At 42.7% G+C, this 11,017-nt stretch overlaps 1 protein-coding gene across 1 annotated transcript; it reads left to right on the plus strand.

The window, feature by feature from the left end:
• The first annotated feature begins 1,144 nt into the window (after positions 1 to 1,144).
• LOC106611068 (synapse differentiation-inducing gene protein 1-like) lies at positions 1,145 to 10,806 on the plus strand. Its single transcript, XM_014210925.3, has 4 exons — positions 1,145 to 1,734; positions 3,609 to 4,111; positions 8,901 to 9,038; positions 9,895 to 10,806. The coding sequence occupies exons 2-4, from the start codon at positions 3,680 to 3,682 to the stop codon at positions 10,054 to 10,056; spliced, it is 732 nt and encodes a 243-aa protein (XP_014066400.1). The 5' UTR covers positions 1,145 to 1,734; positions 3,609 to 3,679; the 3' UTR covers positions 10,057 to 10,806.
• The last annotated feature ends 211 nt before the right edge of the window (positions 10,807 to 11,017 follow it).

An 11,017-nucleotide genomic window follows, 5' to 3' on the forward strand; every position in this document is an offset into this window, starting at 1 on the left:
GCCCATCTGTAAATAGCCCATCCAACTACCTCATCCCCATATTGTTATTTATTTTTGCTCCTTTGCACCCTGGTATCTCTACTTGCACATTCATCTACTGCACATCTATCACTCCAGTGTTTAATTTCTAAATTGTATTTACTTCGCCACTATGGCCTATTTATTGCCTTACCTCCCTAATATCTTACCTCATTTGCACACACTGTATATAGATTTTTTCCTATTGTGTTATTGACAGTAAGTTTGTTTATTCCATGTGTAACTCTGTCTTGTTGTTTGTGTCACACTGCTTTGCTTTATCTTGGCCAGGTCGCAGTTTTAAATGAGAACTTGTTCTCAACTGGCCAACCTGGTTAAATGAAGGTGAAATAAAAAATTAAAAAATTAAGGTCTAAAAGAAACCCGTCAATATGTTGATTGCTCCACCTTGGCTTCTGTGTGGGGCCAATTATTACATGTCTGTGTCTAGTAACTTGAATGTGGTGTGATGACATTCATAATTTTATTTATTGGCACTAAACACTGTTGATGTTGATGTGGTTGGATTTAGCTATTTGCATCCTATAAATGGTTAAGTCATTGCCTAATAGATTCTCCTGGTGACATGTCAAAAGTATCAAAGCTTAATTCCAGTGTGTGGAATTTGTCACAGTCACTATTTTGCTGTGCTTGCATTAAAATCACATCTATATTATATTCATGTTATTATGTAAACACTATTTACAATGATAAATTGAAGGCATGAAATCTTAAGCAGATTAGGAGGGCATTAAGGTCAACCAAACTGGCAGACTTATGATAAATTCATGAGCTTCATCTGAAATATTAACCAAATGTAAATGCAAGGATATTAACAATGTTAATTCGTTTCTCATGTGATGCGGCACCTGAATAGTAGGGTTGATTTATGCTAGGTTTGATCATGTCCTCGAGCTCAGACTCAGACATAGACCATTTTGAATAGTGGATCATGAAAGGCACAGTAATAAAAACAGAGACAATTGAAAAGACTCCACAAATTCAATAATGAAAATGGTAAATAATACTGTCATGTCATTGTAAAGAACTAAAAAGGGTATAGGGACGTTATACACAGAAGTAAAATGAGTACTGATCCTACAAAAGTCATGCTCACCAGGCCAGGGATAGGAACATGGAAGGCTGTGTCAGTCTGTAGGACATCAAGAACTATCTTCTTCAAGAGGAGTGTATGCCCATACGATGACGCTGGACCCCGACGGCATAGTCATCCGCACTGCGAGGTGAAACATAGATGAGCGGTGGTGATTCTACCATCAAGCACGCTCTGTAGACTAGGCTACAAACAGACTTTGTGTCGCAAAGTGGATGGAAGACATATCTTCGATGTACTTTATATGAGCTATAGCTATTACTGATAGTCATTTAGAGAGTGATTGAGGAAGTGAACCCAAGCGGTGAGTGTGCGTAAAATCAAATCCTTCTCTCCCAGACTGGCTTCAATACGCAGTGGTCTGTCTTCTCAGCTAGCGGCACACAGCATAGAGCGGGCCGTCAGTTCATGTTTCAACAGAGAGCCAAAGTGACCTGCGCATTGGTCCTCGTTGTGTTCTATCAATTTTTCAAATTTTATGATGTGAACTTATATGAGGTACAGGGGTATGATTGTGAGCACAATTCGCTTTCCATCGACTCTTGGACAACTGTAAAAGGGAATGCTATTGAGGCAGTCTGTGGCAGGATCTTGTACAATAGGTAAGATCGATGGACTCAATTGATTACCTTGAATTGTTTTGATTTGCATTGCATACCGTCATGTATTTTCACTTTGTATGTCATTGATTGTTCATCTAAGTTTCACTATAATTCATGATTTGTAAATGTAATATCTTGAGATTCTGATTAAACATTAAGTGTAAATGTCATTAAATATAAATAATGAATGTAAAATGTATAGAGACAGACGAATATGATGAATATGTGGAATAGGAATGTGACATTTCCTGAATTGGCCATTCAATTAGCCATAGTTTTATTCCAAAATGGACTAAGCACTGTAAAATATTATTAGAAGTGATTTATAATTTCAGATAGTTGTCACCTCTCAAAAATGTATTATATCATATTAATCAGAGAGAGAGCGAGAGAGACAGAGAGAGAGAACAGCTCATGAGCCCTCCTCATACACACACCAAACTGTGCTCTCTAACCACAGACTCATACAAACATAAGTGCATGTCACTCTCTGTCTGATAAATGATTAGTGGAGATGAAATGTGCTTTTTGTTGTGTAATGTACTGTGAAATGGAATTTCCTCTTATCTGAAAAGCAGCAGAGATGCATCCTCAAAGGCATATGAGAATCACTTTGTAATTCCATTTAAATATCCTCTGGAGATACTTATATAAAGGGAATGCAAATCTTAATTGATACTTTGCGTTGATGTGTAGAGGAGAAGGCACTTGTGTACTGTGGGAATCTTCCCACATGGACATGATTTTTCATAGAGTTAAAGGTCCACGCTGAATTAACAAGTATTGCTCCAGCCCTTTGATAAGTTTCTTACTGTACATATTCTGTGATATTGCTCCTGGGTGAATCCCCCAAAAACATATTCCTAGAAGGAAGGATAAGCTCTTACTCAGAATTCCGTCCCACTATGCCTTCTTCCACACATAAACCTCTACATGACGGATAATCTGACATAGCCACCTTAATGCCACCATTCCATAGTAGACCTATTGAATGCTATGACTGTGCTATAGGATGCAGGATATAGGCAACTCACTGGGTTTTTCCATTGCATGCCATGCGAGACAGAAAATATCCCATCACGTACCAGGATTAAGCTGATAGGTTCTCTTTTCATCAGAACCTCAGTGAGTAGGCTTGGGTGGAAAGATTAAGAAGGTCTTTTCACAAACTTCCTCTGGGACTGACCTGATCCGCTTCCATTGGCTACTAGTTTTATTTATGGTAATTTCCCTGTCTGATAGTGAGAGAGGGAATTGTGGTGAGTTTTGCCAGCTCTTCAGAGCATGTGAATCATACTGCTTAAAACAACAAACTAGCTCACAGGAAAACATGTTACCCTGGTGACACGCTCCCCTGATGGTGTTATTGTCATTATTGAAATAGCCTCTTGAGAATACACTTACCGTTGCATGAAAATACCTTTGCTATTTGCTTTTGGTGCTTTGTTTTGCTTGATTTCATAGAGCTAAAGTGACTACAGTCAACATCACTGGAGCTTATTCATGACCTATGAGAGGCTTTCCCACTCTTTTAGAGCAAGGTACTCCAACGATGCAGTGATGAGGGTAGCTTAGCACTCTGATCAGTATGCATTGCAAAATCCTTAAACATTTGTCTTCATCTTACTTGGTTGGAGGGAGCATGGAAAATGATGAATGACTTTTTACCACCGTTTTTATATGAATTTAGGGGCATGAAATGTGCAGCGGTGACAGATGGTGATTTGGTGGTTTAGGTGTGGGTGAATGCCATGAGTTTAATACCGTGTGAAGAATATAGCAGATTCTATTGTCAATGCATTGGTAAGAGTTTCATACAAATTAATGTCATTACATATCATACCTCATCCCACTTTCCGTCTTTTCCCTTCCAGCTCGCAGCCGGTTATCAGTGCTTGCAGTCTATCCACTCTGATCTCCCTGAAGTCCCTCTCTGTCTCCCACCATGGAGAGTCTGAGTGAGCTGCAGAACCCGCTTCTAGATAAGACCAGCAGCAGACACGTGGTCCACAATGACTACCAGGCGTACCAGAGTGACTACCCCAACCACCAGTACCAGGAGAACATCATTGGTTACTTTGTCACAGGCAGCAACGGCAAGACTCAGGCCCAGCAGTTCCTGGATGCTACCTCTCTGCACTTAGCAGTGGAGGCCTTCTATAGGCCCAACTTTATCCTGTATAAGGACAATGTCAGCCTCCAGAGCAAGGACTCTAAGAGTGAGAGCTCCGAGACCACCTTTACAGAGAACAAGGACAGTGTGTTGGGAGTGGAGGGAGCCCCCACAGAGGACCCTCAGGACAAACTACTGGGAGAGAAGGAAGTGACGATCCAAACTGTGTCCTATGAGGTGGAGGAGGAAGGACACGAGTATGAGGTGAGAGATCACACAGAGGGCAACTATAAATGACCAACTACAACTTTGGATTTGGGATGTGTTGATGCTCATACAGGCTAAACAATGTGCATTGTTCAAATCAAAAGGTTTCTTTTTCATTAGTAGAGAGCAGTTGGACATAAATGAATAGGACGATTAAAATAACAAGGTTACATGTACCTCAAATTGTGTGGATTGTAATAGTGAGTTGCAGAAATCAATCACAGAATAATGGGTCACGGCACTCAATGCTTCTCATAACTATTTCATTTACAACAAATCTCCCTACCTCTTTCTAATAGGCTGCTAAGGCTGCCAGCATGATTCATGCCTATTTATTCCACCTAACTGTCTGTTCACTAAATGGCCAATTTGGTGTATTTTATAGCAATCTTACAAATCAAATACAGGGGTAATTGTACTGTTTTTCTCTTCCATAATTGTTGGCAAATCTCCCTGTTCATCTTTGATCATATCACTCCAGTCCTTTTGTTATGTTAGGACAAAACTGTGACTAAGCACTCCAAACTAAAATGGTGACAGTGGGAGAGCAACTTCTTTTGAAAAGTGGGAAAATCTCATTTCATGCAGCTAGGGTTGTAAAATATCCAATGTCGTGAGTTGGCAGCGGGGGAGTGCATAGATCCCTAACTGGACTTACGATCAGTCCAGCTCCTGTCACAAGGAGCTCAGCAGATGGATAAATGCACAGCAGAGACGGCCATTAATGCCATAGCTAATGCAGTGCTTTGAAAGTATTAGAGACTGGGCTGATGCATGGCCCGTCACAAAACAGCCAGCAGATAAATTATTCCAGGTAGATTCAAAGAACAAATTAATCTGATTAACACCCAGGAGATGAAAGTTGGGCTTCCAGTTGGAACTTGAGAGCTGGTTCTCTTGGTTAACCCTCTGTCTGGCATTTGTGTGCGTGTGCGTGTGTGTGTGTGAGTGTGCGTGTGTGTGTGTCGGTAGATCATTTCATCCTTGGATGTAGTTCCAAGAATTGGAGATGAAGTGAGTGTGCCAGCCAGGTGTGTGTTGATGTGATACAGCTCTCTACAGATGGAGATCAAAGCTCTGTAGAAGGCTTTTAAAGTGAACATGCTCTCAACACACTTAGACAAGAGGGAAAGCACTGGACGATAATTCTTACATGTCAAAGCCAGTATCTGCTGTTAGTTCTTCTATACATGTTGTTGTGTTTATCATAAGTTATGGAATTTCTCTTGGACAGATCTACAAGAAAACGAGCAGCTGTAGTTCAGGTGTTTGTGTTTTTCCTCACTGGTTATTTGGACAAATCACGATTTCGCAGGTGTTAGCATCTTTTGAATTTCGGATTGGGGACGGGACATTCAGCCCGTAACTGCACAGTTCCGCTCCTTGCTCTAGCATCTGTTCATCTCTTCTCTTAACTTAATCGCTCAGCTGACCAATTACTTGAGACATTAGTTCTGTGTTAACCAAGATAAAAGATTATGTTGAAAACCCTGCATCTGTATACTGACAACATGGTTCTCAGTAGGCATACAGAGATATGATGGTATTAACTGTTCCACACAATAACACATGACTGGACCATGTCCTCAATGACACCCATGTCAATTCTTTACTCAGTAATTATTTTGGTATTGGTGAGCTCTGTGCAATGTTTTATATCCATAATTGTAGATGAAAAGCAAGTTTTTCCAAAATGCCAACAGTTTAGTCCCTCTGCCAGCGTTTCCCACCAGATGTGATGTGGAATCAGGAAACTGCTGGTGTGTAAGGGGTAAAACAAGACTCAGGCCTGGGTGTGGGTGAATATGCCATTCCCTAGTGACTGGGGCCATGGCTGTCTGTGTGACCTGTGGGTGCGCCCAGTGTCCCCTGCCGTCATTAACGAGCCCTCTGGGAGTGCAGTCTGAGGATAATTAACAGACCAGTGCAGTGGAGGAGTCTCATCAATTCCACTGGCCTCAAAATGCCTGCCGCTACTGGCTGACTGGCTAACTCTCAGATTGGCTTTAGTGTAATGCACCACTGTCTGTCCATATTCCCATACCAAGTCTAGCAATCTATCCACAGCGACATGGGCATTCATTAGAAATGTGGTTGGATGTAGAGAATCTCACCTGGTGCTACAGGTATCCACCAGGAATTATTTCAGAAGCCCATTGTGGGCCAAAATCTCTTGGCCATTGGTCATGCATGTGGGTCTCCGAGTGCAACTTCAGACAAAATTGACATAGCTTCTGTAGCTATATAATGGTATGGATGTATGTATTATGTAATACATTTTAGATCCTCTGTCACTTTGTTCTCTCTACAAGCACAGTACTTGTGGCATTTAATGCACAATGCAAGGACACATCAATATGTTTATCACTCTCTCTAACATGTTTGCCAATGGGTGACAGGGTGATATGAGGGTTTTTCCGCTATGTCCACTTTGTCTACATGCTGTATTATAATTGGCTGGAGAGCTTTGACAGACACTCTCTCCGCCCGCCTCTCCGCCTCTCCGCCTCTCCTCTCGTCCTCTTTAAATTGGCTCATTTATTTTCGGCCCCGAACATCCATTTCCATTTCCTCTCTTCCCTCAGTCGCCCAGGTTTGTTTGATCCCTGCGAGTAACAAGACTAACAAATGAATCCTGTCCTGATGGAGGGCCATTCATTTAATCAAATAGCAGCTCCCTCTCTGGGAGGACTGCAAAGGTGAGGCTTTCTCTTCTTAAAGGTCATCCCAGAGATGTGGCTCCTCGTGTTTGGCTCTCAACTTTTGTCCCCGTACCAGAGTGCCCACAGCAGCGTCAGACTTTTCCATTCATTAGTCCCTCAGCTACCCAGGGGCCTCTGAGAAGGATCAAGGCACAGCATGAGTAGAGACCACACAAGCCCTCAGAACATTCCCAGCCTCTCAAGCAAACAGATGAGAGTTGGTGGCACCTTAATTGTGGAGGACGGGCTTGTGGTAATGGTTGGAGCAGAATAGTATCAAATACATGGTTTCTATGTGTTTGATGCCATTCTATTTGCTCCATTCCAGCCATTATATATTTTTTTATTTTATTTATTTAACTAGGCAAGTCAGTTAATAACAAATTATTAATTACAATGATGGCCTACCGGGGAACAGTGGGTTAACTGCCTTGTTCAGGGGCAGAACAACAGATTTGTACCTTGTCAGCTCAGGGATTTGATCCAGCAACCTTTCGGTTACTGGCCCAATGCTCTAACCATTAGGCTACCTGCCGCCCCATTATGAGCCATCCTCCCCTCAGCAGCTTCCTGTGGTGGAGGTGCACATGAAGGATGGGGGAGGGTGTCTCTCTCGTGCTGTAGAGGCAATTTAGCACATAAATTACACTGTCTTCTTCCTGTTTCCCCTGTCACTTGGTGATGATGAAACAGTCCGTTAATCCAGCGTTATCGGTCAGGTCGCTTATGGGTGTTGACAGAAATACAAATCCTCTCTGCCTGGCTGAGCCCATCATGTCCTACATGTAAGCAGAACAAGGGCAGATATGCCTGGGGGTGTTTGTCATCAACTATCACACTGTTCACAGTATGTCACAGTGTGTCACAGTATGTCTGCAGTGCAGAGTGACTTGCTTGACAAGTTCAGGGCCATGGAACAATGTTGTAGAATCTGACCCTATAATCTTGCAGATTTTTGTGTTAGAAACAGCTTTGAGGTACACATATTGATTTATAAATGCATTAAAATGTGTAAGTGTAAAATAATCTAGCATGAGTAGCTCATCTACAATTAACTATTGGCGGGAGGATGGTGAGGGCCCTGGCGATGGTGAGGGCCCTGGTGAGGCCCTTAGTGGAGCCAGGAAAATAACCTCACCCTCAACGTCAAGAAAATGAAGGACCTGATCATGGACTTCATGAAACAGCAGAGGGAGCACACCACTATCCACATCGACGGTCCACCCAGACAGACAGTGTGGTGAGAAGGCGCAACAGTGCCTCTTCAACCTCACAAGGCTAAATAAATTTGGCTTGGCACCTAAAACCCTCACAAACTTTTACAGATGCACAACTGAGAGCATCCTGTCGGGCTGTATCACTGCCTGGTACGGAAACTGCACCGCCCGCAACCGCACGGCTCTCCGGAGGATGGTGCAGTCTGCCCAACGCATCACCGAAAGCACACTGCCTTCCCTCCTGGACACCTACAGCACCCGATGTCACAGGAAGACAAATAGTTAGTCAAGGACATCAACCACCCGAGCCACTGCCTGTTCACCCCGCTATCATCCAGAAGGCGAGGTCAGTGCGGGTACATCAAAGCTGGGCCCGAGAGACTGAAAAACAGCTTCTATCTCAAGGCCATCAGACTGTTAAATAGCCATCACTAGCTGGCTACCACCCCGTTACTCAACCCTGCACCTAGAGGCTGCTGTCCTATGTACATAGACACGGAATCACTGGTCACTTTAATAATGGAACACTAGTCACTTTAATAATGTGTACATACTGCTTTACTTATCTCATATGTTTATACAGTATTCTATTATACTGTATTTTAGTCAGTGCTCGTCCTAATATTTATATATTTCTTAATTCCGTTCTTTTACTTTTCGATTTGTGTGTATTGTTAGATAATACTGCACTGTTGGAGCTAGGAACACAAGCATTTTGCTACACCCGCAATAACATCTGCTAAATATATGTATGTGACCAATAAAATGTGATTTGATTTGGCGTCACCATAATGTAGTTGTTCAGACGTACACCAACTGTGACTATCCCAACTGACTGGCTTTCCTGTGCCCTTCCCTCCCTCCCAGAGTGACAGCTCCAGTGACAGTGAGAGTGAGGACAACTTCATCATGCTACCCCCCAGGGACCACCTGGGCCTGGCCATCTTCTCCATGCTCTGCTGCTTCTGGCCCCTAGGGATTGCAGCCTTCTACTTCTCCCAGAGGGTGAGTCCAGGACCAGTACACTTTTACACCTACTACCCTGTTATTAACGCTAATTACCCCCAGAACACTCTGCAAGGTCAGTAGGCACAAGTGCTCTCTCTTTCACAAGTGTAACGCAGCTCATGTTCTACATCCATTGGCCCATACCAATTATTACAGACCATTTACTCCGTAAACTGTATAGGTACCCGCCCCTATTTACTCTTGTGATCACAAGCAACCATACAGCAGAGAGCAAAGGAAACTGAGTACAGCTCAAGCTAAAGGATGATTGTGCCGCCACATATACAGTATATTTTATTTTCAATTATGGTCACATTTAGTCAATCAAATACCTCAACAATAAATGTTATTTTATGTTAGCAATACATTTCCCAAGGGAGTATCTAGCTGATACTATCTACATGTATTTTTCAGTAAATAATAAATAGACAGGATAGCTGCTGCCCCCGGGACTGTCTCACCATTATTGTGATTATATTGAACCCCAGGTCTATCTATAAATAGCAGCACTTTAGTGAACAGGTTCTGAATGCAGCAGGTCCCCTCCCTGCCCCCTAATCCAACTACAATTTATCTCAGTGGTTCGCAACATCTCTCAAAGTAATTGCAAAGACAATTACATTGCAAAATGACCCAAATAAATGTGTCAAAAGGACAAATGGGTTATGTGAGGGTCCTTTCGGAGGGATACAAAAACATCCAAACAGCGCATTAGTCACTTTCAAAACGGTAGTGACATAATTGCCATAGCAACTAATGTCTTGTTTTCTCGCTCTACAGTAAATGTACACCTACTCACATTTTTCTCTGTCATATTTAATCATGACTCATTTCTCTATCTTTTGTCTCTCAGACTAGCAAGGCCATTGCTAAGGGAGACTTCTCCAGGGCAAGCAGTAGCTCCAGAAGAGCCCTGTTCCTTGCTGTTCTCTCCATCACCATCGGGGCAGGGATGTACGTGGGGGTGGCGGTGGTCCTCGTAGCCTACCTGTCCAAGTCTGGAGGACATGTATAGCAGCAGTACCACGGCCACAGGGGATTGCTTAGGAAGCTGTCCCTTCTATGGCAACCCTGAAGCACCATCCCCTATAGATGTGGCTCTGTCTGGATGTTTGGGTTGTGGAGCAGCAGAGAGGAGAGAGGAGGAGAGGAAGGAACAGAGTCAGTGTTTTGAAATGTTTACCCTGACTAAACAATGTAAACCACAGACGTATCCATCTGGATTACACCCTTGTGTCTATTTCCCAGCCACTTCTCTCTAGGTTTATCAGCCTGATAAGGAAGTTCGAGGTTCACAAAGTAATGAGGAAAACATCAATGGAAAGAGGAAAATGCTATTTTCCCCCAATGACTGTTCTGCTCCTAGTAAAATGAAAGTGATGATACTAATTCCAGAGCTAACCTCCTCCACTGATCTTCATCATTATCATGGAGGCCCCCATCCATCATTTTTTGCGGTTCTCTGTAAATACTTCATGTGCAAATTGTGTTTTTCTTCTTATTGATTTCCATGCCACAGTGAGTCATAATGAGCCAGTCATTGTGTCTGAAATGCTACATCAAGAAGGCTTACTTTACTGATTATTCATCAAAGTGCTCGCCAGTCCAGGTTCTGGGAAATGAATCTGCCATCATCAGTCAATCGACTCTAAACACAGAAAGCTATCGGAGAATGTAGATAAAACTGGTGAGCAGTGATCAAGAGGAAAATGTGTTTATTGTGCACTGTATCTCCTGTCAGAATAAATACATTTGGCATGAATAATGATTTTCCTGTTGCCTGTCTTTCTCACTTATTCATTGTCTCATTGAGGAGTGTGGAGAGAGGCATTTCTGACCGTATAATAGAGGGATGTCAGAATGCATTGTTGGCCACTGTGAGTTATATTGACAATTTGCTCGCCTCGTGGCTTCTCCCCTCACTGGCACTGCTTCTCTGTTCTCTGTGTTTGGCATCACTCATGGTCTCGACTTGA

Source organism: Salmo salar, chromosome 09, assembly GCF_965601325.2.
Source record: "Salmo salar chromosome 09, fSalSal1, whole genome shotgun sequence".
In the NCBI taxonomy this organism is placed as follows: Eukaryota; Metazoa; Chordata; class Actinopteri; order Salmoniformes; family Salmonidae; genus Salmo; species Salmo salar.

Bases quoted from the DNA above. Each gene is read 5' to 3' on its own strand.
- LOC106611068 (XM_014210925.3), top strand. From the start codon at position 3,680: ATGGAGAGTCTGAGTGAGCTGCAGAACCCGCTTCTAGATAAGACCAGC. The intron at 4,112-8,900 runs GTGAGAGATCAC...CCTCCCTCCCAG, and splicing joins AGGAAGGACACGAGTATGAG to AGTGACAGCTCCAGTGACAG. The intron at 9,039-9,894 runs GTGAGTCCAGGA...TTTGTCTCTCAG, and splicing joins CCTTCTACTTCTCCCAGAGG to ACTAGCAAGGCCATTGCTAA.